We start from the raw sequence: 23,709 nt of genomic DNA on the forward strand, positions 1-23,709 counted from the left end.
CATCCGAGGAGCTGCCTCCTGCAGTAGCTGGGAGCTAATACAGAGACCCACAGCTGGACAGTGTGTGGAGTGAGACCTCAGACACTCAGAACTAATACAGAGACCCATAGCTGGACGGTGTGTGGAGTGAGACCTCAGACACTCAGAACTAATACAGAGACCCATAGCTGGACGGTGTGCGGAGTGAGACCTCAGACACTCAGAACTAATACAGAGACCCACAGCTGGACGGTGTGTGGAGTGAGACCTCAGACACTCAGAACTAATACAGAGACCCACAGCTGGACGGTGTGCGGAGTGAGACCTCAGACACTCAGAACTAATACAGAGACCCACAGCTGGACGGTGTGCGGAGTGAGACCTCAGACACTCAGAACTAATACAGAGACCCACAGCTGGACGGTGTGCGGAGTGAGACCTCAGACACTCAGAACTAATACAGAGACCCACAGCTGGACGGTGTGCGGAGTGAGACCTCAGACACTCAGTCCTAAATAGGACGTCTCCATCAAATCTCTCATCAGGGCTTGGAAAGAGAAGGTAAAAAGGGTTTAAGAGCCAGTGGGGTGGGGGACACCAAGGGAACAAAGCCTTCTGGACACAACAGGATTGAAGCACGTATGAACTCACAGAGACTGTGGCAGCATGCACAGGGCCTGCAGGAGTCTGCACTGCATGTGGTCCCAGCTCTGAGAGAGGAAGTAGACACAAGCCCTCACCCCACCCCAGAAGTTACCTCTAATTGATAATCACTCACAAGGGAAAAACAGTTTTCTCCAATGGGGTCTCACGGGATATACAAATCATACTTAAGGGCAGGCCCCATCCCCAGCAGTGGATGAGTCGATGGTTTTAGGAGGGTGCTCTGTTTTGGTTTTTTTGGTCTCATAATGCTTTGACTGGGCATTTCTTTTTTCAAATTTAACCTTACAGATCTTTTGCTTATATATTATGGTTTCTGGTTTTGTGTTTTTATGGGATTTCTGTGTGCATGAATGTATGTCTCTGTGTTAATATGTGTTTCTTGGACTTTCTCTTTGCCCCACCCCCACCCATTCATTTGTTTTGTTTATTCAGGTTTATTTTTATCTTATTTTTAGATGCCTGTTTGTATTCTAATGAAAGAGAAAGAACAAGTGTGGATTTGAGTGGGTAGGGAAGTGGGGAGGATCTAGATGGAAATGGAGGATAGGAAACTGTAACCAGAATACACTATATGAAAAAAAAATCTGTTTTCAATTGAAAAAAATTAATAAGTACCAAGTCTGGATTTTGGTTAAATAATGTATAAGCAAGAGTTAGAGACATGAAAGGATTAGACTGGACTACACAAACAATGATTTCTCCTCCCTGATGACTTACCCACCAAACTGCCAAACTCTGCTCCATGAAGCCATGCTGTCTGGGCAAAGTCACACTAAAACACAGAGGCACAGTAAGACCTGTGGAGCCTCTGAGGAGCCTCTCTGTGGAGTGCATTAACAGGTCCTACCTGCAGCCCTCTCAAGGCCAGCCCTCCACTACAGACTGACAGCAGCCACTCCTGGACTTCCTTTACACTCTGCTGCCAGCCTCAGGGCACACGTGCCCTTTTGCTTAGATCTGCTTCTGGCCTCAGAGCTCACTTCCACCCAGAGGTCCCAGCCTTCACTATCAGCTTCTAAAACCCCTCCCTGAGGCCAGTTTTCTGTCTTTTCCTCAGAACCAAAGGAGAATCTGGGTTCATTTACATCAGTGACTCAGCTTAGCTGTCACCTCTTGGAAATCAACCACCTCCAACTTCTCTGGCTCTCACAGCCCAGCCCCAAAGGGCCCTTTCTGGGGTGACTGGCAGTGAGTGTTGTGCCTGGGGGACTGTGCAAGCTCACTGCACCTCACCTTCTTATACAAGTCCCACAGGCGGTAGTAGAAGAGGCGGCAGGAGAGGCATCCGAAGCGCAGGTAGGGGCTGAGGCCTGTGGGGCTGGCCAGCAGGGAGTTGGCATTCATCCGAGGTCTCTCATAGTTGGCAACCCAGGCCTGCAGAAGAGAGAGGGACAGAGGAAAGACCTAGGTCTTAAAGAGTGAGGATTCTTCACCTGAGGTCAAAGAACAAAGGCTCTGGAGCCAGGCTTTGAGCACTGCACGTATTCCACTCTCCTGCCTAGGGACCTAGAAAGGAGAGCCGTCCATGTTCCTGCCCTGACTTCAATGTTCGTCTGTGGGATGACTGAATGACTTATTTACTACTTAGCTACTAAATAAGAACACTTACTGTCTCTGGGGATTAAGTAAGTAGGGAAGAATGCTGAAAGCCTGGAACAAACTATGCAATTATACAGAAGGGGGAAAGGCATCTGCTTTTCAGAAAACAGTTCCTAGCTCAGTCCCTGAAGAGACGCTGCCATTGCTGAGTCCAGGGCACCCAGGCTTTTCACCATTGTCAAACAGCCAGGAAAATAGGAAACTCCCAACCCATTTCCGGAGACCAACAGAGCCGTTCACTTCTGGGGCCTCCTGTCTAACGTTACTGGTCTTGTTTTCCTCATCCACAGCCCCTAGCACACTGCTCTCCTTTTCCAGGAGGATTCTCACTAGACCTTAACAATATTGGAGTATTCTGCTATTATCTTCTACAAACAGAGTAACCAGGCTCAAAACAAACAAACAAACAAAACCCAAACTGTGACTCTCTTGGGATTAGTGACCCACAAGAGAGCCTGGGAGTCTCACTTTAGACCACAGTCTCCAGGTAGATAGTAGATCTCTCTGCTCCTGATAGCTTTCCTTCCTGACCACTCCAATACCCCCTAGCAGCCTTCAGGTGCCCTTCCCTCCTACGGCAAGCAGGCAGGAGCAGCTTATGAAAAACCTCACCCGTCCTCAGCCAGGTGAGGAAACACCTCAATTGTCAGGCACCCTCTTCCTCTCTGAAGGAAAATGAGGGCAGGACTGCTCCAAGGTACAGGTGAGGAGGAGGAGGATTGTACTGTAGACATGAGGGAGAGTTCAGTCAGAGGCACCTAGAAGGGTACAGACTCAACAGGGCCATGAGAGGAGAGAGGAAGGGAGAGCAAGAGAGAAAAAGAGAGAGAAGAGAGGGCAAACAGACTGGATTATAAAGAAATCAGAAGCTGGGGGAAGGGAAGCCCAGCCCCTGGGCTGGAGAGGTTTAGGGTAGGGGGCGGGGTGAGAAGTGTTAGGAGGAGCCACAGGTTCTGACTGAGGCTTGTCCTGGGTTTTTTTGGGACCAGACACTCTCCCCCACAATTTCCGTGCCAAGAATGTGAAATAATGACCTCATTTCTTCTCTGAAAAGCAAACAAACAACCAACAAAGCAGAGTACTTGTGATAGCCATGGGCCTCTTGCACCAGGTCCTTTCTTCCACAGTCAACCCATCTCCACTACCCCATCCCCACCTGCACTTTCCAGCCGCCTCCTGTTACGCCTCCTGATACTCCTCCTGACCAGCCTCCAACCACTCCCACACTCTGAGTGCTCAGGCACTGCTCTCCCACATCCTGCTGCTCACTCCCCACCTCTGCCTTCCAATCAACAGTCTATCATGACTCCGTGCTTTCACCTGGCTAGCTGCCAGCCACTCTAGGTACTTACTCTGTTAGTCCATCTCTTCTACATCCCTCAGTGTCACAGCTTGGGGTCCGCCTTTGCCCCTAGGCCGATCTCTTAGCTGGCACAGGTCTACAGCTGTAGCCCAGCTGGTTCCACCGCTGCCTTGTGCAGAACTCGCTCTTTTCCTTAAGTTCACACTTGCACGGGACTCTTTGCAGAGGAAGCAACTTTATCCACCTCACTACTCAAGAACAGACCTACTCGTTACCCTTCTTCAGGTCCTGGTACTGTTCCACCCAGACTTCTCAGATGTGTCCTCTTTCCGTTCACCACTGCTAAGATCAAATCTAGACTGAAGACAAGCTCCTCCAGGGCACTGTCCACACTGGGGATGGTGCCGGCGCTGCTCAGAGGACTGAGAAGGGCACACAGCTCCGAAGCAGCCCAGGTTTCTCTGGCCTCTCCTTGCCTGTTCCTCAAACACTTGGCTGTCATCAGCAGTGGCAGATGTGGTTCCCGTCTGGTGCCTATTGTCCCCAGCATTTCACTAGGCTGCTTAAGTGTCTTTTAACAGAAATGGGATTCTTCTGCCAGTGCATCTACCAGTCCCCTGATCCTGCAGCTTCAACCCCTATCAAAATTTTCATTTGTTTATTTTGTGTGTGTGTGTGTGTGTGCCTGTATATCCGTGTACCGTATCAGGTGTGGAGGCTAGAGGAGATGCTGGGAGTCTTCCTCCACTGTTCTCTAATGTAGTTCAGTGAGACAGGCACTCTCACTGGACTTGGAGCTTGTTTGTGTGGGTTCTTATTGGAAGGGGGCTAGACTGGTGGTTAGACCGTCCCAGCGATCTTCCCTGTAACTGGAGTTACAGGCGTGTGAGGTCACAATCAGCTTTTCTTTCTTCTTGTTCTGGCAGAAGTTAATTTTCCACCTACATTAGACCACGTGAGCAGCTGTGCATGTGGGTACTGGGGTCTGAGCTCCGTCCTCCTGCTTATGAAACAAACCCTCCCACCCCAAGCCACTTCTCCAGCCCTCAATCTTTTTATTTTAAATAAAACACAGAGAGACCCACACAAACATGTGGCTTCGTGAATTCTTTTAAAACAAGCATCCAAGTAATCACCAGCAAAGTTCTGGAAACAGGACCTTGTTAGTCACCCAGAAAGCTGGGCTCCTCCCCCTGCCCCAGCTTTTATAATTATTACTTCCTACATTTTTGAGATGTTTACGTTTTTCTACTTTTGCAAAGTGTGCTTGGAGCAGTTTTATTCTTGTTTTTTTTTTTTTTTTTTTTTTTTTTTTTTTTTTTTGGTTTTTCGAGACAGGGTTTCTCTGTGGTTTTGGAGCCTGTCCTGGAACTAGCTCTTGTAGACCAGGCTGGTCTCGAACTCACAGAGATCCACCTGCCTCTGCCTCCCAAGTGCTGGGATTAAAGGCGTGTGCCACCACCGCCCGGCTTATTCTTGGGTTTTTAAGCAGCCACTGTCTCTCACCCATCTGTGCATCCGTCGGCCCTGTAGCTCAGTCTCAGCCATTTAAAAAGTAGTCACATCAAAGTTTTTTTGAAGCATATACTCTCTGCTACCCCTTCCTTGTCCTGTTGATGTTTCTGTGGAAGGACACAGGAGCTGCACTTGTGTGATTCTGATGCCTACATACCCATGGTACAGTCTGCCCTGTGCACCGCCTACAACTTGGCTGGTACCAGAGACTAGACTGAACTTGGCTGTGATCCTTTGTGAAGGTGCTTGCCTGTCTCTCTGACAGTGGCCGTGGATATTAATGCATGTGTCATCACAGAGGCTGCAAAATGGTGGCACTCTAATTCTACTATCTCTTTTCACTTAATAATCAGAATACTGGAGCTCAGCCTTTAAGAGCACTTGCTACTCTTTCAGAGACTCCAGAGCCCACATAGTAGCTCAAAGCTATCTGTAACTCTAGTTCTAGGGGATCTAATGCCCTCTTCCAGATTCTGTGGGCACAAGATACATATGGTGCATAAACACACATGATGGCAAAACAGATATATAGAATTAAAATAAATCATTCTTTTTTGAAGAATCAGAATGTCATTACAAAGAGCTCCAGAGGTAAAGAACATATAATCTGCACCATCCCCTTTTTGGTCAGAGCATCAAGTGTGTCAGTGGAGCACCTGACTTCTCTAAATCTCAGTTCTACTGGGCAAGGCAGATCTAAGCCTACTTTCTGACTCTAGGAGTCAGCTTAGGATGTGAATGTGATCAGGGGACACACTCCATCCCTGGCCACAGTAACTGAGCCAGGGAAGGGCACATGACCCAAGCCAAGCCAATGAAAATACTTCTTTGGACTTTTACTGAAGCTTTTGAAAAAGAGGCAAGCCCCTTCCTCTAGTGCGCCAGCCAGCCAGAAGACAGGCCACGCTGACTCCCTTCTCCACTGCTAAGGGAAGCCGACTTGCGAGGCGACTCCACAGAGGACAGCAAAGCCAAGATGGCAGACATCTGCTCAGATATTCTTGGGATACCTGGATCTAGCTATGCCTTTTAGTTACACCTTAGATTCCTCATTCTATTAGTTTTAAAAACTCCTCTTCCAAAAGACAGCTGCAAGTGCGACACCTGACTGACTGATAATTAATCCTGATGCTCTTTGTTCCTGCAACCCTCTGAGCCCTGATGGTTTCCTATCCTTAGGCCATCTGTAACTACATAGGATGCTCATCTGGAAGCTTCTCCATGTCTTTCTGGCTCCTAGAACATCCTGATAGAAATGGCTTCTCCTTTCAGATCTGAAGAACCAAAAAGGTTCATTCCTTCAACTCAACACCTCTGGGTCTCCCCAGTGAGCGGAGCAGCATTCAGGGGTGTGTGGGAAATGGGCTCCTGACATCATGATTTGAGAGCAGTCCTCTACAAAATACATTTTAAGGTAATAAGAATGAGAATCTATGAGGCCATAGGTTAACTCTGTATACTCGAGTCCTGCTCTTCCTGCCACTCCCTTTGTTACCTCCATCCCTGCTCTGGGCACAGAGTTTTGTTTTCCCTTTCATCTGGGGCTAGGATGGAATGGGGGCTTGAGCATGTCTGGAACACTCTGCCACCAAGTTATAACCCGGTCCTGGGCAAAACTCTTAATGTGGACACAGAAAGTTGGTCCCTTGTAGCTACTGACTCAAATTGGAGGAACTTGTTTTTAGCCTCAGCTAAGAGAAACATCAGAATAGGAATATTAGGTCTGCTGAGTTGAGAATGATCAAGGCCATCAGTACTGCCTTCGGTGCTGGCTGGACACTCCTGAGCCTAAGAGAGCATCCTTCCTAAGCAGGCTGCCATGGGCCCTTGCTCCATTGCTATCATGCTGGCAAAATGTCTTGTCATTCAGTGGGGACAGTAAAAGCTGTGCTTTTAAGGGTCAGACTACAGAGGCTGCAGGGTCAGGGAGCTAGGAGGCAAGAGTCCTCAGTCCGTGGAGCCTGCTCTGCTCCTGTGCTCACAGGCAGGTGAGGAACTTAGCCAGTGTGGAACAGAGCCTCTGGGGCCTCAGACTCCCTCCTTCCTCTTGCTGAGCTCATATAAAAGCGCCAGTTCTATATGCAAATGGAGTAAAGCCATGGAGGAGACAAACAAAGATGGGGAGGGGCAATTTGACACCGAATGATGGACATTATGGGCTTTACCAACAGAATAGCTCTATGATTTGGTTCTTTTGAGACAGTCTGCAGCCCAGTCTCGCTGGAACCTAATGCAATCCTTCTGCCTCAGCCCTCTTTAATGCTAGGATTAAAGCATTAATTTGGCATGCCCTTTCAGCAAGCGGAAGCTGTCCACAGAAGAAAGTTAATGGTGTGAGCGTGTGGCACTATGCCTCCCTATGCTACACCAGTGGTGTGACTCGACCTCTTTAAGCCTAGCTTTGTAATCTGTCAGACAGAAAGCCTAATGCCCACCTGTGGGATGGTTGGACAGATGAAGAGGGACATGGCAATCACGTAGTTAAGCCAGTGGTCAGCACAGGGATGGACTCTCTAACCAGGAGCTGATATTAATTTTGCCATCAGAAAGTTTTCAACCACTTGGAGATTTGAGGCTCTAGGGACATAAACCTGATCTACACCTTTTGCGCCTGCCTTTCTGGGCTCAGAAACAGGGTCATACCTTCCGTTCCAAATGCTTATCCAGGCGGGCCAGAGCTTCTGTCTCTCCTCCTTGCCAGACAGCTGGGCCAAGTCCTTCCGTGGGGAACCCTACAAAAGGAGCAGCAGGCCAGAGCATTGCAGGTCAGGTCATCTGATTTACAATTATGAAAATGATAATTGGCACTATTCATACTGATCTGTTCTTTAGATGAAACCACAGACCTTGGACTTGATGCTACTGGGACTGAGAAAGCCCTTAAAGTGAAGAAGGCCAGCTTTATTCAGACTAGAAGATGGAAGAAAGGTGAAGAAGACCAATGACCAGCACCAGACAGCGCCTCTACTGTTGGAGAAAGGGAACTACACAAAGAGGCTCCAGCTAGAAAAAGCAGTCTGGCAGGGCATAAATGAGTCTTGGAGGTCAAACAATGGTCTTAGGGGGTCGAGATAGTTAATAGCATCTTTTTCTGTTTTTTGTTTGTTTGTTTGTTTTTTAGGCAAGTTCTCCAGCGGCCCAGGCTGGTCTGTCTCTTCTGTCTCTGTCTCCCAGGTTCTGAGATTACAGGCATGTGCCAGTAGACCAGTATTTTCTAACTTTGACAGAAACAGGAAAGCCGTATCCCACACAGGAAGCAGCAGCATGTACCCAGTTCCTCCAGGGAAGGCACGCCATAAGTGTCATCGTGGTTCTCCCGGATCTCGGCTCTACAGCTCTCCATCTGCTGGCTGCTCACAGCGCCGACGGGCTTCTTGGGCAGCTCCATGCGGCTGATGATGGCCTGAAAGCGCTTGTAGGTAAGGGGTGGTTTCTGGCCATTCAGGTCGATGATTCTGGGGAGTCCAAAGCACATCTAAAGTCACTCCTGAAGTCTTTTATTTTGGGGTCCCTGACCACCCAAAAAAGAGCCCAAACTCAGAAGCTCTGAGGTTTGCTCTCTTGAACAAAGGGGGGCAGGGGAGGCTGCATCTCCATTTTACCGAGAGGGAAAATGAAGCCCAGAGAGCTGGAGCAGGTGCCTCAGGGAATGGAGCAAAGCAGGGTCAAAGCTGGGACTCAGTTCCAGGTTCCCTGGTGTCCACGCGGCGCCGCCTAGAGACAGAGACTGACCACACCTCTCTAATCAAACAGAAAGTCCCCCACGGGCCTTCCGGGCACATACGTGACCACACCAAGGGCCTCTCTCTACCCAGTTTTGAACACGTATGATGAGGGCTGTGACATACTCCTTGCCTGGAGGATCATCCTCCTGTAAGCCCTGTTTACTAGAGCAGAGATGTAGAGGCCAGCCAAGGCTCTCTAAATCAGAGGCTGTGGTAAACAGCAACACCATAAAGAGTTTTGAAGTGTGCCAAGTATTTTTTACAAGCGAGAAGGAACAGCATGAGGGTTGAAGAAAGAACACCACTGCTTCTATAAGCATAGACTTGGATGGTTCTTGCTGCCTGAGAAGGAGCTTATGCAAGACCTGCCTGTGGGTGAGTTCATTTCCCTATTTGCTCTCCCTGTGCTGTCCCCATTAGCCCACATAGAAGCTGGCTGCTACCTCTGCAGCCCCGCCCCTCTTCTGCACGTGGCAGGGGAGGGCTCCACGCCAAGCCTCTCCTTCTGAGGGCTTGGCTCACGTGCACAGCTGTGTGACCCAGACTTCTGGCAGTCAGCCCTGGATTGGGGGAAGAGGGCGGGGAGCAGCAGCAATAACAGAAGGGTGACATCTCCAGTAGGCAGACTGGGGACAGAAGGGGGGGATAGACTCATAGGGGCTGGCCACTGGGGAAGGAGACCTTGCTGTGGTTACCAGCAACCTGCAGGGGTCTCTAGAGTCCTCAAACAGCATCAAATGCATGGCCTGGAAACCCAGATAGGCTGAACAGACCTGGCAATCATCCCAGGGCTGGGAACTAGGTCTGTGGGAGTAGACACCAGTTGGGAGGAGTGACAGATGGGGTCTGTCAAGGTCAGGACACTGCAGTTGCACAGGGAGCTAGCTTTAGCTAGATTTACGAAGACTCTGTGTGGAGACTCCCTTCTTCCACAGCTTGGGCCTAACCAAGTCTTTGTAACTGTTAATGACTTCTCTAACCCCCAATTCTGGCCTATTCTTGTTCAATTCCTAGAAAGTACCATACCTTACGAGCCAGGTGGCCCTCTTGTTGAACTGGTCTATTCCACTTAGGAGGGGCCCAATCACCAATCCTCACAGGCAACCTTACCAAGAACCACCATGTCTCACCTGTCCAGGTCATAGAGGGTGTGAGAATTCTCAGTCACCACCTCCACACCAGCCTCCTTGGCCATCTTCATAATGGCTGCATCCCGTTCTTTCCCAAAGGGTTCAGAGTCATATTCAAAGGTCAAGCGGGTCACCCCCCATTCCTGTGGGGAGATAATCTGTTATGCTCAGTACTGTTTGAGAAGTGAGACCTAGGCACTCAGCTCCTCTTTGGGAGTGAACAGGGCCAATCTTGGCTATGTTACAAGGGCTACAGAACAAACCAAGGGCATCAGACAATGGTTTAAATTTAAAGCAAAGATCCTAAGGCTCAGAAAGTGTGAAGCAGGCAGTCAGGAGGGTCAGGCCAATAGCACTGCTGTGGCAGAGTCAGTGGGAGGGCTCTGTGCACTCACTGTGCCTTGAAGGGAGAGAATGAAGCTATAAATACAATGCTCCCAGGGAGCCCCTAGCCCACAGAGAGGCACTGACTCACAGTGGAAACGGTGGGAGAGACACACACAGCATCACTACCACCCGACCGCTCTGCAGCTTTTCCCAGACCTCCTCAGTGTCTAACTTGTGGCCTAGTTTTCTTGGCCGACTTGTGCTATGTAAAGTGTCTTAATGGTTTCCACAGCAACACTCCCAAGGCCAGAAGCAAACAGAGCTAATAGCCCTCAGAGCTGGAGAAGAAGGAGCAATCCTTAGTCCAGGAGAAAACAAACTGGAGGGGCTACAAATTGTGAGAGGGGAATTCTTTTCTGAGCTTTCTGTCACTTCTGGTAGAAATAGCCTGGTCTCCCAGCAACACCAGGAGAAAACTGCCCCAGTGGAAGTTATCTAGACAAGTCACAGAAAACCCTACAGCATGTAACTACAAGAAGCAAATAATCTAACCAGTCTGTGGTCACAGGCCTTTAAAGCAAATGTCCTAATCATTCAATTCTGTCCAGGGGAGTCAGTGAGTGCTTAGCAGGGTGGATACAAGGCTCCTCAAAGCACAAATGCTCTCAACGTTTATTTAGCCCTTACTATACTAAGTGGTTTGCATAGATGACATCATTACATAGTCACAAAACCCTGTGACTAAGGAGACTCTCATTAAATGATAGCCCCACTCCTTCAGGAGTGTCTTCTCTTGTGTCTCTGTCCTATTTCTACCACAGCATTTGTCACAGGCAATGAAGCTGCCCTTTACCTGCCTGTTTTGCCCATCGTCTGTGAACTCAGAGCAGAAATCGGGCTGTGCTGTGCATCCACCACGCTCATCTTACCAGCCAGTACGGGGCCTGAGCTAGCAGCCCAATAAATACCTGATCCATGACTCAGTGAACAACAGATCTATGCTTCTGTGCAACAGCCTGCCCAGCCTCTGAGCTGCCGGGAGAGAGAGGAGCAATGTGGAGGGATTTAAGAAAGACAGAAAGTTTTCTGTTCTTGGTCTTGCTGTACTTTGGGACAGAACCCAGGGCCTCATATTAGGCAAGTGCTCTGGCACTGAGCCGCAGACACAGACTAACAAAAGCATGTGTGTGGTATGGCAGGTAAACACCAGCTCTGTGTCAGAGAGCCTGAGACCACTTCCTGGCCAGGTAGCACGCTCTTTCCTCACCTATGAACCTGTGATAGCAGAACCTACCCATCAGGGCTGCTGTGGGGTAGACATTAGCGTGTTAGCAGTTAGAACAGGACTCACAGTCAGCCCTCAGAGAACGCTGGCGACTAGTGTCCAGTGACTCATAGGTGTGTACAAAATTATGGAGGGAGGGGGAACAGATACACTGTGAAGCTATTTTCTTTGACATCAGATTTCTCCTCTGCATAGAGTGCTATTGTGGACGAAGGAGAATGCTCTAGAATGCTCTATCCATGAGAACTTTTGCCTCTGCTTGGACCTTAAAACATGCATTTTAAAGGGGCTGAGAGGAAATAAATGGGCTTGTCTCCAATATGGCTCCCAAATGAAGATTTTATTAATTGCGTACCACAGAGAAACAGTGACGATCTCTCAAACGCTGGCTGACATTTTTCCTAATAAGCAGGACAAGCTGAGGTGGGCAGCACCCCTTGTTAGACAGGAAACCCCACCCTCACAGTCTTGGCAGGAACAAACCCTAATAAATACAGACTTGAGCCAAGGAAACATAAGGAAGCCAGCAACGGTGGGGTGGAAGGGCTTAGCAAACTGCATGTCTGGGCTGAGTGAGGATCCTTCCAATACAACACTGGTTTTAGAGTTTTTTCCCTTACCAGTTTCCACCCTGCTGGCAAACTGACCAGCTGTCTCTACTTCTGACCTCCCTAGCAGCCATTTTAGTGGCCAGACAGGCACCAACATTTCCACTTTGCCAGCCAGAACAGCATTACACTCTGTGGTGAGATGCCAGGCAGCAGACTCTCCCTCTCGGCCCTACACACTCACCTTGAAGAGCCTTGGGAACACATCAGCTGGCTGGCCCCGGACTACAAACAGACGGGAGTTCAGCTTTCTTAAGCTTGTGTCCAGATCTTCCAGAGACTGCAGTAGGAACCTGCAGAACCCACAAAGGCCTTGTTAGTGACATGGGGGTGGGGGGAATGGAGGTGGTGAATGACAAGACACAACACACACATACACACATACACCTTCCTAAGAACCCAGCCACTGCTCATGCCAATCAAGTTGGTATTATATCTGTAGGACTGGAGGCCTGGCCTGAGCTCAGAGCAGGAGTGATGGGGTTAACTTCCAGCTTACTTCATAGCCATGTGGTAATGAAGCAGTAGCTTTAACCTTTTTAGCTGTTTTCTCATCCGTGGTTTGGAATTAACAGTAAAGCCTATAGACCTGCTAAGATGTTAGTACTCGTGGAATCAGATAATGCAAGGAAACCCTCAGACACAGGGCCTGGTCATAGAGTCCACATGATCAATGTGAGCTACCTGCTAAATACTAAAGCCAGCTCCACAAGCTGGGCTGTCTCTGAGGCTTTGCTTCACTGTCCAGGCCACTCTATGCCCCACAGTCCATTGACCCTTAAGCACAGTGGACTTGTATTGTCTGTGTGGTTAAGGCTGATCTTGAATTTGCCATCCTCCTGCCTCAGCCTCTCAAATGTTGGGATTACAGGCATGAGACACTATGCACGGCTTGGGTTGCAGGTATATCTGATACTTCAGGCCTGCACATGGACTAGGTTGTTCTTGGTTCTTTGGCAAACTGCTTACTCTTCTGGTCTCTTCTTACTCTAGAAACTAGGTTCTCATCAAGAGAGGCAAGGGCTTAAAGGTGTCCTGGCTAGATACTGTGGCGTGCTTGGGTATATGACAGGGACACAAAAATCAAAAGCCTGTGTTAGAGTACTGGGTCACTAAGGGACAGGAAAGGAAACGAACCTTTGCTGAGTCCATCAGTGTGTTATTTTAAATTAAATTAACATTTTAACCAGGTAACTATTGATGTGGTTCACAATCCCAGTGATAAGCGGGTGCAGCCAAGACTAGCAGTCTGATTATGAATCTGGTACGCTTTGTAAGTATTTTCTTAATTTGACAGCTCAGCACATTTTGAAGGAAACTGAACTATCCCCATTTTGCAGACAAACAGACAAGAGAGATTAGGGAATTTACCAAAACTGATAGCTCTTAAGTGACTGAGCTGGCTTAGTTGTAATTATCTGTCCCGTCCCTTTAAGAGACAAGCCATGCCCACCCCCACCCACCTCTGTGGCTGAGGCAAGTTGATCTTCAGCTTCCAGCCTGAGTCTCTCTCCCCAAGAGGCAGCTTCTGCCTCTCCCCACTTCTGCCCTTCCCCCCTCTTTCTATCTCCCTCTGCTTTTCTCCCCTTCTCCCTTTCCCCTCCATAACCCACTAAATAAATATCCAACCTCACTCTGCATCGCATGCCTATCCATCTGTCTCTAGGCCCAGCATGGTTCCCTACCCTGGACCAGCCACCTTCAGAGACCTGCAGCCTGGTCTCGTGGCATGTCTATCTGTCTGTCTCTCCTTGTGGCCTGCTACAGCCACTTGGGGACTGGCTGCTCTCGGGACCAGCTGCCCACTGCCACCTGGAGACCTGCAAGTGTTTCTGCTGCTGCAGCCTCCGGGATCCAGGGATCCTGCAGCATTTGGACCTGTGCCAATCCCTGCCTAAGACTGGCTGCTCTCAAGACCGGCTGCCCACTGCTGCCGGGGAACTTGCAGTGTTTCTGTCACTGCAGCTGCTGGGGATCCAGGGATCCTGCAGCATTTTTAATTAATCCATTTCAATAGTGGCCCAGGCTAATCAGACTCTGAAAGCCAATTTTCTTCTCAATGGCCCATTTCTAAACACTTCAGTCAAGCAAGGTCTGCTCCAAGGTGGAAAGTCTCCTGAGCCTGGAATTCCTCTCTCGGACAGACACAAGCCTCACACAGGCAGTGCATCCAGGCCTATCTTCCTCCTTAGGACCCAAGCCTGAACAGGCCAGCTTCTATGTCATCGTCCCCCCCAAGAACCTGCTGCAGCTCCCTGACTACTGGAGGTTTACAAAGGCCAGAAGGGTGCCAAAGAGAACTAGGCCCCAGCTGCCTCTGCTGCAATTCCATGGCCAATGCTGCAGACCCGCATTCCAGCAGGAGGCATCACCTTAGCTAAAGAGCAGTAGGCTCACTCAGGGACTGAGACCAGAGACTGACAGCAGAAGCTCCCCCGCTGGGAATTTCTGACTTAAAAATCTGGCACCCTTTGAATGCTAAGTGATCCCTGGGGGCCTTGCTGCTCCCCACTGACACACACACAAAGTAAAAATAAAAAATAAGAAAGGTTCAGGGGAGCACCTGAAACAGAAGGTTTTGCTAGGCACAGGGCAGGGCACAATTCCACACCTCAGGAGGGTGGAGGTTCTTCTATCAGAAGCCCCCAAGATGTCCCAGCCATACACTTTAAGGGTCTCTATCTTCACAGCTCACCACACCTCAGAGAATGTCAACCTGCAGCTATTAAGACTGAAATGCACAGGAAATATAGGTTCTAGAGTATGATGCAACCTGTTTCCCATACAGCTTTATTTTTAGGACTCATTTTCTAAAAGAAGAGCTTCCTGCAGCATCTCTACAGCACAGATAGATGAGTACCCTTGTCTTCTCTGACAGGAAGCAGCGGCAAAGTCTGCAGCTGGAAACAAAACAATGGTGCAATTCACAACGGCAACAGCTACATTTACAGAGCACTCCCAGAGCAAGGCTCTAATCCTACTTGTTTTATAATGTGTTATTTAATTTCAGACAATTCTGGGAGGCAGGTGCTATTATCGTGCCCATTTTGCAGCCGAGAAAACTGGCATTAAAAGATTAAGTAACTGCCCGACACGATATACCTCGTAACTACCAGGTTTCTAGGCCTCAGCAGTGAGCACATCCACTGCTGGGAGCAATGCACTCTGAGATGGGTGGTACTGCCTAGGGCTCAGCCCTTAGGGAGTATGGAGCTCAGTTCATGGCTAACACCTTTTCTGCAGATCTTTTCTCCTCAAAGTGTGGTGTGAGCACTGAGACAATGGGGATGTTCTACTGGGAACTCACCAAGACCAGCTGGCCTGGGTCTGGAAAAGCCTGGGATAAAACCGGACTCTCTTAACATAGCGGACAATGAGGACTACTGAGAACTCAAGAACAATGGCAATGGGTTTCTGAACCTACTGCACGCACTGGCTTTGTGGGAGCCTAGGCAGTTTGGATGCTCAACTTACTAGACCTGGATGGAGGTGGGGGTTCCTTGGACTTCCCACAGGACAGGGAACCCTGACTGCTTTTCGGGCTGAGGGGGGGGGAAATGGGAGGCGGTGGCGGGGAAGAGACAGAAATCTTTAATAAATAAATAAATAAAAAAAAAACACAAAGTGTGGTGTGAGGCACCTAGCACTAGCTGTGCATGACCAAACTCGCTAGAACACACACATTCTTGCGCTCCATTGGAGACTGCAACCATCGGAATTTGCCCTTCCATATGATTGTCCTCCCACACTGAATCCCTGAGCAATCACTTCTCCGTGAAAACCGAAGAAGCTCCTCTGTGGAAAGCACTTCACTTTGACCTTGATGTACTGAGCTCCCCACCCCGACCAGATCACATTTTCCTTTCAGACTATTTGGCCCTTAAGAAATGCTTAACTTGCCGGGCAGTGGTGGCGCACGCCTTTAATCCCAGCACTCAGGAGGCAGAGGCAGGCGGATCTCTGTGAGTTCGAGGCCAGCCTGGTCTACAAGAGCTAGTTCCAGGACAGGCACCAAAGCTACAGAGAAACCCTGTCTCGAAAAACCAAAAAGAAAAAAAAAAATGCTTAACTAGCCAGCCGTGGTGAGCTTTAATCCCAGCACTCAGGAGGCAGGCGGATCTCTGTGAGTTCGAGGCCAGCCTGGGCTACAAGACCTAGTTCCGGGACAGGCTCCAAAGCTACAGAGAAACCCTGTCTTGAAAAACAAAAACAAAAACAAAAACAAAACGAAAAAAAAGAAATGCTTAACTACATCCACCATCCCTCCTCCCCAGTATGAACTCAGAACAGCATCCCAGGAGGCACTAGAAAGGAGATACAGGGAGGACTCTGTGTAGCTTCCAGCCTTCAGGCAGCCAGGGACAGGCAACCCACCACCATGGTATCACCTTTCGGATCTGCCTGGTGACAACTCTGCAGAGCACCAAAGGAACTGGAGCAAGCTGCTCCTGAAGAAAGGCCACCAGACAGGCCTAGGTTTTCTCAACCAGGGAAAACCAGGGCCTTCCCTCCGTGCTCCCTTCAAACCCTCTCTGCACCTGCCCACTTTTTTTACTTGCAGACAGCCACGCCAAAAACCCACCTGAGTACTGGAATGGGTGGTGTTGGGGGTTGAACATCACCCTTGCTCCAAGTGCCACATGGCCGAGCACACAACCTTTGATGGAGCATTTTCAATAGATGTGCTCCAGAATTACACAGGTTCCATGGAGCCAGGGCAGACAGAACTGGAGAAAACCAAACTGGGATTTCCAAAAATACAGAGAAAACTATCATCCAGGAACTGCAGGCGGCTACCCCTTCAGAACAGGTCAGTTATACATGTCTACTCAGGGACAATGGCTATGCTGAGAACAGTTTATCTGTTAACACAGAGGATGGGGACAGTGAATTCTTCTTTTGGGTTCAGACCGTCTATGACCAAACTCTTTGGCTTCAAGCAAACTTACCTCACCACAACAATGATATTATGGGCTGGCAAACTGGAATAGGATATTAATAGACAGAAATTCACTTCTAAGAAATTAAGAGAGTTTAAACACCACAAAAAAGGGTAATCTAACCCGACAGCCTGTGGCAGAGACTGCTTCCTGAGTCTCATTCAGACAGAAATATAGGTTTTTCTTTTGAGAGTGCTCAATTTTAAAGAGCTTGATCAAAATTTTCAACCCTTTTGGGCAAATGGAAACATTCCCTTGGATTCCAGAACAGTGAAGTCCCTTGCCAGAGTCGCACTGTGAATAGTTCAAGGCACACAGACTGGTCTGCTAGCAAGCACAGCCCCTACCTTCCCAGGCTACCCACTTTACAGCCAGCTGTGCAGCTGCACTCAGCCCCTGTACTCGGGAAGGGGACAGCTCAGAGAGAGCGCATCTCTACAACCCTCTGTTCTGGAAGCTCCTGGAGGTGCAGAGCAGAGTCAGGACAAACTTACTTCAACAGAGTGGGAGGAGCACTGTGGCTAGCATCTAAGCTGGGGCAGGGAAAGGAAGGTAATTAAAAATGGATCTCGTCTGACCCATTTTTAAAATCTAGAAGCCACTCACAGCTGCATTTTGTTTTGGTTCTTGCCTGTAGTACCGTCTTCCTAGATATAGCAAATTTGGGGAAGGAAGGACAGAGGAAAAAGGCAAATTAGTGCTAGAAAAACATTCCTGGGCCAGGCGATGGTGGCACAAGTCTTTAATTCCAGCACTCAGGAGGCAGAGGCAGGCAGATCTCTGTGTGTCTGAGGCCAACCTGGTCAACGAGAACTAGTTCCAGGACAGCTAAGGTTACAAAGAGAAACCCTGTCAGGAAAAAAGAAAAAAAGGAAGAAAACCATCCCTGGGCGTCACAGAGCTAGAACGGCTCCCATAGATTTCCTACTATCACCAGGGCAAGGAGTATGGCAGTCTTCTTCTATGCTAGCAGAATTATACAGGCACGTATATTGTTGGCATAGAGGAAACATTCTCTCTCTCTCTCTCTCTCTCTCTCTCTCTCTCTCTCTCTCTCTCTCTCTCTCTCTTCTGGCTGCCTTTCTCTTTAACTAATGCTATGGCTATTTTAATCCCTCCATCTGCAGGAGGCTCTCTCTCTCTCTCTTCTGGCTGCCTTTATCTTTAACTGATGTTATGGCTATTTTAATCCCTCCATCTGCAGGAGGGAAATCAGTCTAAGGACAGATTCTGATCTCCCACTTCTGTCAGATGGACCCCACCCTTCTACAGAGACTTTTCAGAGCAGGGCCGTATGCTGCAGCCACATTCTCTTAGACTACTCCCAAGTTCCAGAAGATTACACACACTGCAGTTATGCAGAGGTGCAGCTGGAGTGGGAGGGGGGCAACTCCTTGCCTCCAACCCTGTGCACCAAACAGCATCCAGCCCTGCTCTTATCAGGAGCAAGGGCAAAGATGGGGCTTCTGGAGTGTGTGTGCCTGCTGGCTCAGGAGCAGTATATTCGATCTGTTTGGTGTTATTTTACCTCATTCTCCTGAAATGCCAAAGCTAATTAGACTTCTGGTCAATGCACTGAAGCAACACACTCCCCGGGCTGCCTGGCCCTCTGTGGTTCTTTAGTGCAGCACTTCTGACGCTTGGCTGCAATGGCTTTAAAAAAAAAAAAAGGCAAACCAGACAGGACAACTGAATCATAAATGGGGGAGGGGAGTCTGGGAAGCTTTCAAAGATCCTTAAGTGATTCCAATATTAAAAATGTATCTGTAGTTTGTCCCCCATCTTATTGTGTTATGGCATTTGGGCTCCTCCACCATGGTTGTTCTCTTGTCTTTCTCTACTCGAATGTAGGTTCTGGACGCTGTGGGAGCTCCCCAGAACCTGCTTGTTCACGGCTGTGCTTAGCAGCAGCCTGCCACCTACAACTCACAAAGTAACCTCTCAATTAATATCTGCATTTCCACACGATTTTAAGATTTTACCCAGGCATCTGAGCTGCCTCTTTCTTTCCTGCTTCATTCTCTTGAAAGGGCAACCACAAAAAGGTGACACACAAAAACCCATAAAACCAAGTTCCTAGTACATTAGAGTCCAACCAGTTTTGTGGTTCCTTCATCTCCACTACCACAAAGGAATGGGCAATACTCCTCAAAATCCCAGTAAAAGAAAAAAAAAACCACATTCATGAAAACATAACAGTCAGATTCTATCGACTGTCTAGATTGGCACACTGTCAAAAGGAAGGGGAGGGCAAAGTCTGAGGCTTGGTTTACTGTCCACAGTAGAGCCGGTCATTTGCCTGTCTGTCACACTCAACCTCCTAGCTATGGAAACTGGAGGGATCCAGAGCGGTAGCGCAGCCTGAACCAGTGTGGGCTGGCTCTCCACAGGACTGTCTTTAGTTGTTCCCGCTGCATAAGGGGCATTTGATACATATGCTACTAGGAGCACTTGCTCTCCTAGCAGGGCAAACCCCCCTTGGAGCGGAAAGAATGGGGTGCTGAGGGCCACTGTCTCTTGGGAATTACCTTGCTCATCTGTGCAACAAGGCCATAAACAAACATGCAAACAAACCAGGCAACTGCTAGGCGGCATTTAAAGAGTGATGGGTACAGGATGTCTCAGAACTTGCTTTTGAATACTGGCTACAGAGAAATACATCAGCTACTGTGTCACACAATGTGTGAAAGGACCCAACCTCCTGGGAGTTGTCAGGGGCTCCTGACATTGTAGTTGTGTGGCCCCTAAAAGTCTCATCTGTAATGGTCCAACTGTCCTCTAAAAATCATATCATGACAATTGGAGGAAGAGCTGATAGTGACGCCATCCTCTCCGAATATTTTTCTAGCGAATTATAACTACAGAAGGGATCCTCTCGGAAACTAGCTCTGCGGGTAAAGGCACCTGCCTCCAGGCCTGACAACCTAAGTTTGATCCCTGGAACCATATGGTGAATGAGAACCTACAAGTTGTCCCCTTAACTCTCTATACACCGCCATAGCAAGTCCTTTCCCAAAAAATGTAATAAATTATAATAATTGTAATGGGTTAAGAACTGCTCTGGAGGTCAAGACACAAAGTGGTCTACCCGAAGATACCCTTGGTGTCTTTTGAATACTGGCTAAGGCTGAGCTTGGGTCCCTAATCACCACCAGGGTAAATGTGTAGGAAGGTTAGCCAGGATGGTGTGTGTGTGTGTGTGTGTGTGTGTGTGTGGTGGTGGTGGGGGGCAAATCTGAGGCTTAGGGAAGCCCTGGGGGCGGGGCTCAGCGAGGGTTTTCCCCTGAAGAATGCTTTTCGTCACCCCCCTCACGGCACAGCCCTAAAAGTCCAAGACGTCCCCATTCTGTCAGGAACTGGCTGCAGGTAGACCACGCGTTTCTGATGAGGGTTTCGTCAGCACAGAGAGGGGTCATGACCTCTGTCCCCCAGCTTGCCGTGGAGTTCAGAGGGGGCCGCGGGCGAAACCGCTGTGTCAGAGGTGGCCGCAGGCCAGAGTCTGTTCGCTGTTCCCACCCCGCAGTGTAGGGTCCCCTCACCTCCACCGGTTGATGCCCACAGACGAGGAGGCCGCAAACCAGGGGTCGAGGATGTAGACGCAGCGTACACAGCGCGCCCCGCGCACGGCCGCTAGCAGCGCGGGGTTGTCGTGGAGCCGCAGCCCTTTGCGGAACCAATGCACCGAGGATGCGCCGTCCGTTCCCGTCGTCGGCGCGGGGACTGTCGCCGCCACCACAGCTGCCGCCGCCATCACTTCCCCGACTGGGCCCCGGGCTGCCGCTCCGCCCCTGACCACACCGCAGGTCCCGCTCAGCGCCCGCCCACCGACCAATGAAACCTTTGATCCCCGACATGGTTCCGCCCCCTGGGGGCTGGGGCGCCTCTGTGATTGGATGGGATTCCCCTCCGCTCTATTGGCCGGCACCGCCGGCGCAGGCCCCGCCCCCTCACGTTCCCACCATGTGTGGTCCCCCGCCCGGTAGCCACTCACCAGTGACGCAGGACGGCGCTGCCGCGGGCCCCGCGTGGGCTAAGGCTGGAGGGACCCCGGATCTCCTACGCGTTTCGCGTTCTCCGCCTGCTTCTGGGAAGGACAGGGGTTGCAATGACTCCTGCCGGTGGCTGACAGATCAGTCACCAGGCTCTTACTTGCGGTTCATTATACTGTTCATATGCGGAGCTGAACGGTGTTAGCCTTACACAAACTGTCCTATTTTCTATTCTCATCTCATCTCATCCCAGTTACGTTCATTCCACAAACCCCGATGAAACAGATGCTTGTTAGTCTTATTCTGCAGATGAGGCAGGCTTAGGGCGCCCGGTTTGAATGACTTGCCCAATTCCGCGAATCCAGTAAGATTCTGCTCTGAAATTCCCAGTTTCTGCTTTTAACCCACTTCCTCGCAGAGAATCTTGGTATTTGCACGCAGCAAGGCATAAGGATGAAGGACTGAGTCAGTAATTGTGCCCTCAGATGAGTTTATTTTCACTTACTTTCTGCTTAGCAGACACAGTACCGTTATTGTGCACAGCTCTGAACTGAACCCCATGTAAGAATCAGCATGTAGAGGGCACTATCCCCTACCTTTTCTTTGGAAGCCCTATGATTCTTTGCAGTTTTTCCTTTTCCCTTTCCTTACACATACCATGTGTTCCACATGTGACCAAGCGAATGAGACTTTTTTTTAATTAAAAAAAAACCTCAAAATTATAACAATCATGAAAAACGAAGATAAGCCTAACAACTCATCAATTTCTCATGGACACTCTCGGTAAACGTCGGAGCCAAGAGGGAGGGACAGTGTGGTCTCAACAGCTAGCGAAGGGCACTTCTATCTTGCTGTGTCACTGTCTTTGTTCTGCGTGGCTGTATTCAGGTTGATAAGAATGACTCATCCCACGGAATGGCTGCCTAGTGCTTGGGTCAATTACCCAGGCTACATTCAAGACCAGGAAGTCAATCTGGGCCTAAAAGGATAGGGAGGACCAAGTCCACTTTGGAATTTTCTTCTGTAAAATGACTGTAGAGATACCAGAATGAGGGAAAACAAGCCTGAACATGGCTAAAGAAGCGAACATTGAATTTTATATATGCCACCTCAGAGCTCCACATCTTCCTGTTCACAAGGGCAAGGAACAGCTGCCCCAGCTCCCTCTAAAGACAGGAGAGGAGCGAAGGGAACCTCGGTACTTCAAGGATGTGACAGGTCAGCCAGAAAGTGTCTTCCCTGGGGATCTTTGGGGGAAAAAAAATCGGTTCTGTTTTATTTGTTTCCTTTGGTCAAAGTCCTCTGTGGAGACGGTGTGTGACGACAACTTTCTGTTTTGGACCTGCCCTTTGTATAAATATCTGGTGATTGGCGAAGAGGTGACCACGCAAAGGGCGGGACATGCTTGGCGACTTTAAGGTGCTCGCGCCCTCTAGTGGTCGGATTTGGAAAGCTCGAGTCCAAGCGGCAGTTTCCAATACACCCAAACCTAGCGACAAAAACAATCGTCCTTTCAACTACTGGATTTGAGAAGCCGCTAAGCTCTCTGAAAGCACGGAGTATAACGTCAGACTCTCTGAGTTCGGTTTGCAGCTCCACCATTAATTAGCAAATGGCGCATTTGCTCAGACAAGTTTCTTAATTTCTCCATGCTCCGATTTCTAGTTGAAAAACAGAGACGAGAATGGCAGGTGCTGTGTAGCATGACAGCAAGGTAAACAGACAAATGGCTCAAAATTGAGAATGCAGAAAAAAATTGAAAATGCAGAAGTAGAACCATAAGAGGCAGTGGACAGGGGCTGACGAGTTGACTGACTCAGCCGTTAAGAGCAGTTGTTGCTCTTGCAGGGAGCTCAGGTTTAGTCTTCAACACCCACACGGTGGCTCACAGATGTCTGTAACTCCAGTTCCAGAGGATCCAAGCCCGCTCTGGATTCTGTGGACACCAGGCACATATGTAGTGCATAAACATACAGGCTGCCAAAACACTCAGTCACATAAAATAAAAAATAAAAATGGTTTTTCTTATAGCAGTAATGGGTCAACCAGGTACCCTAATGCAAAATGTCAAAAACCAAAAGGAGAAAGTTGACCGCATCAACACTTACACAAAATGACTCTATACTTAATGAGCAAACCAAAACAGCAAATTTCCTCACCTTTTGGTGTTGCGGATAATAATGTCTTGAACAAGATATGAAAAACATCCATTCAGCCAGGTGGTGGTGGTGTCACACACCTTTAATCCCAATACTTGAGAAGCAGAGGCAGGTAGATCTGATGGAGGAGGGTCATCTTTCTATCTGTTGTTTCATTGGTTAAGTAATAAAGAAACTGCTTGGCCTCTGATAGGGTAGAATTTAGATAGGCGGAGTAAACAGAACAGAATGCTGGGAGAAAGAAGCTGAGTCAGTGAGTCGCCATGATTCTTCCACTCCAGACAGATGCAGGTTAAGATCTTCTCTGGTAAGCCTCCTCGTGGGCTACACACATTATTAGAAATGGGCTAGTCCAGGTGAGAGAGTTAGCCAAGAAAAGGCTAGATATAATGGGCCAAGCGGTGTTTAAAGGAATACAGTTTCCGTGTAATTATTTCAGGTAAACTAGCCATGTGTGCGGCAGGGTGTCGGGGATGCAGCCCCA

General features: G+C 49.0%; 1 protein-coding gene across 6 annotated transcripts in view; it reads right to left on the bottom strand.

Moving 5' to 3' along the window:
* Positions 1-20,865, bottom strand: part of Cry2 (cryptochrome circadian regulator 2) — a 33,284-nt gene extending 12,419 nt beyond the window's left edge. For 4 of the 6 annotated variants that reach the window (XM_075961463.1, XM_075961462.1, XM_075961461.1 and 1 more), the window contains exons 1-6: positions 20,617-20,865; positions 12,322-12,430; positions 9,918-10,060; positions 8,333-8,517; positions 7,706-7,794; positions 1,879-2,019 (exon numbers count right to left, since the gene is read on the bottom strand). In XM_075961463.1, coding sequence (XP_075817578.1) covers positions 1,879-2,019; positions 7,706-7,794; positions 8,333-8,517; positions 9,918-10,060; positions 12,322-12,430; positions 20,617-20,828 — 879 coding nt within the window. In that variant the 5' untranslated portion in view covers positions 20,829-20,865. Of the gene's footprint in view, positions 1-1,878; positions 2,020-7,705; positions 7,795-8,332; positions 8,518-8,664; positions 8,777-9,917; positions 10,061-12,321; positions 12,431-20,616 lie in introns of all 6 variants that reach the window. The other 2 variants (XM_075961466.1, XM_075961464.1) reach the window with 1 other exon arrangement.
* Positions 20,866-23,709: the final 2,844 nt, after the last annotated feature.

The sequence above is a fragment of the Microtus pennsylvanicus genome, chromosome 2 (assembly GCF_037038515.1).
Source record: "Microtus pennsylvanicus isolate mMicPen1 chromosome 2, mMicPen1.hap1, whole genome shotgun sequence".
Classification (NCBI taxonomy): domain Eukaryota; kingdom Metazoa; phylum Chordata; class Mammalia; order Rodentia; family Cricetidae; genus Microtus; species Microtus pennsylvanicus.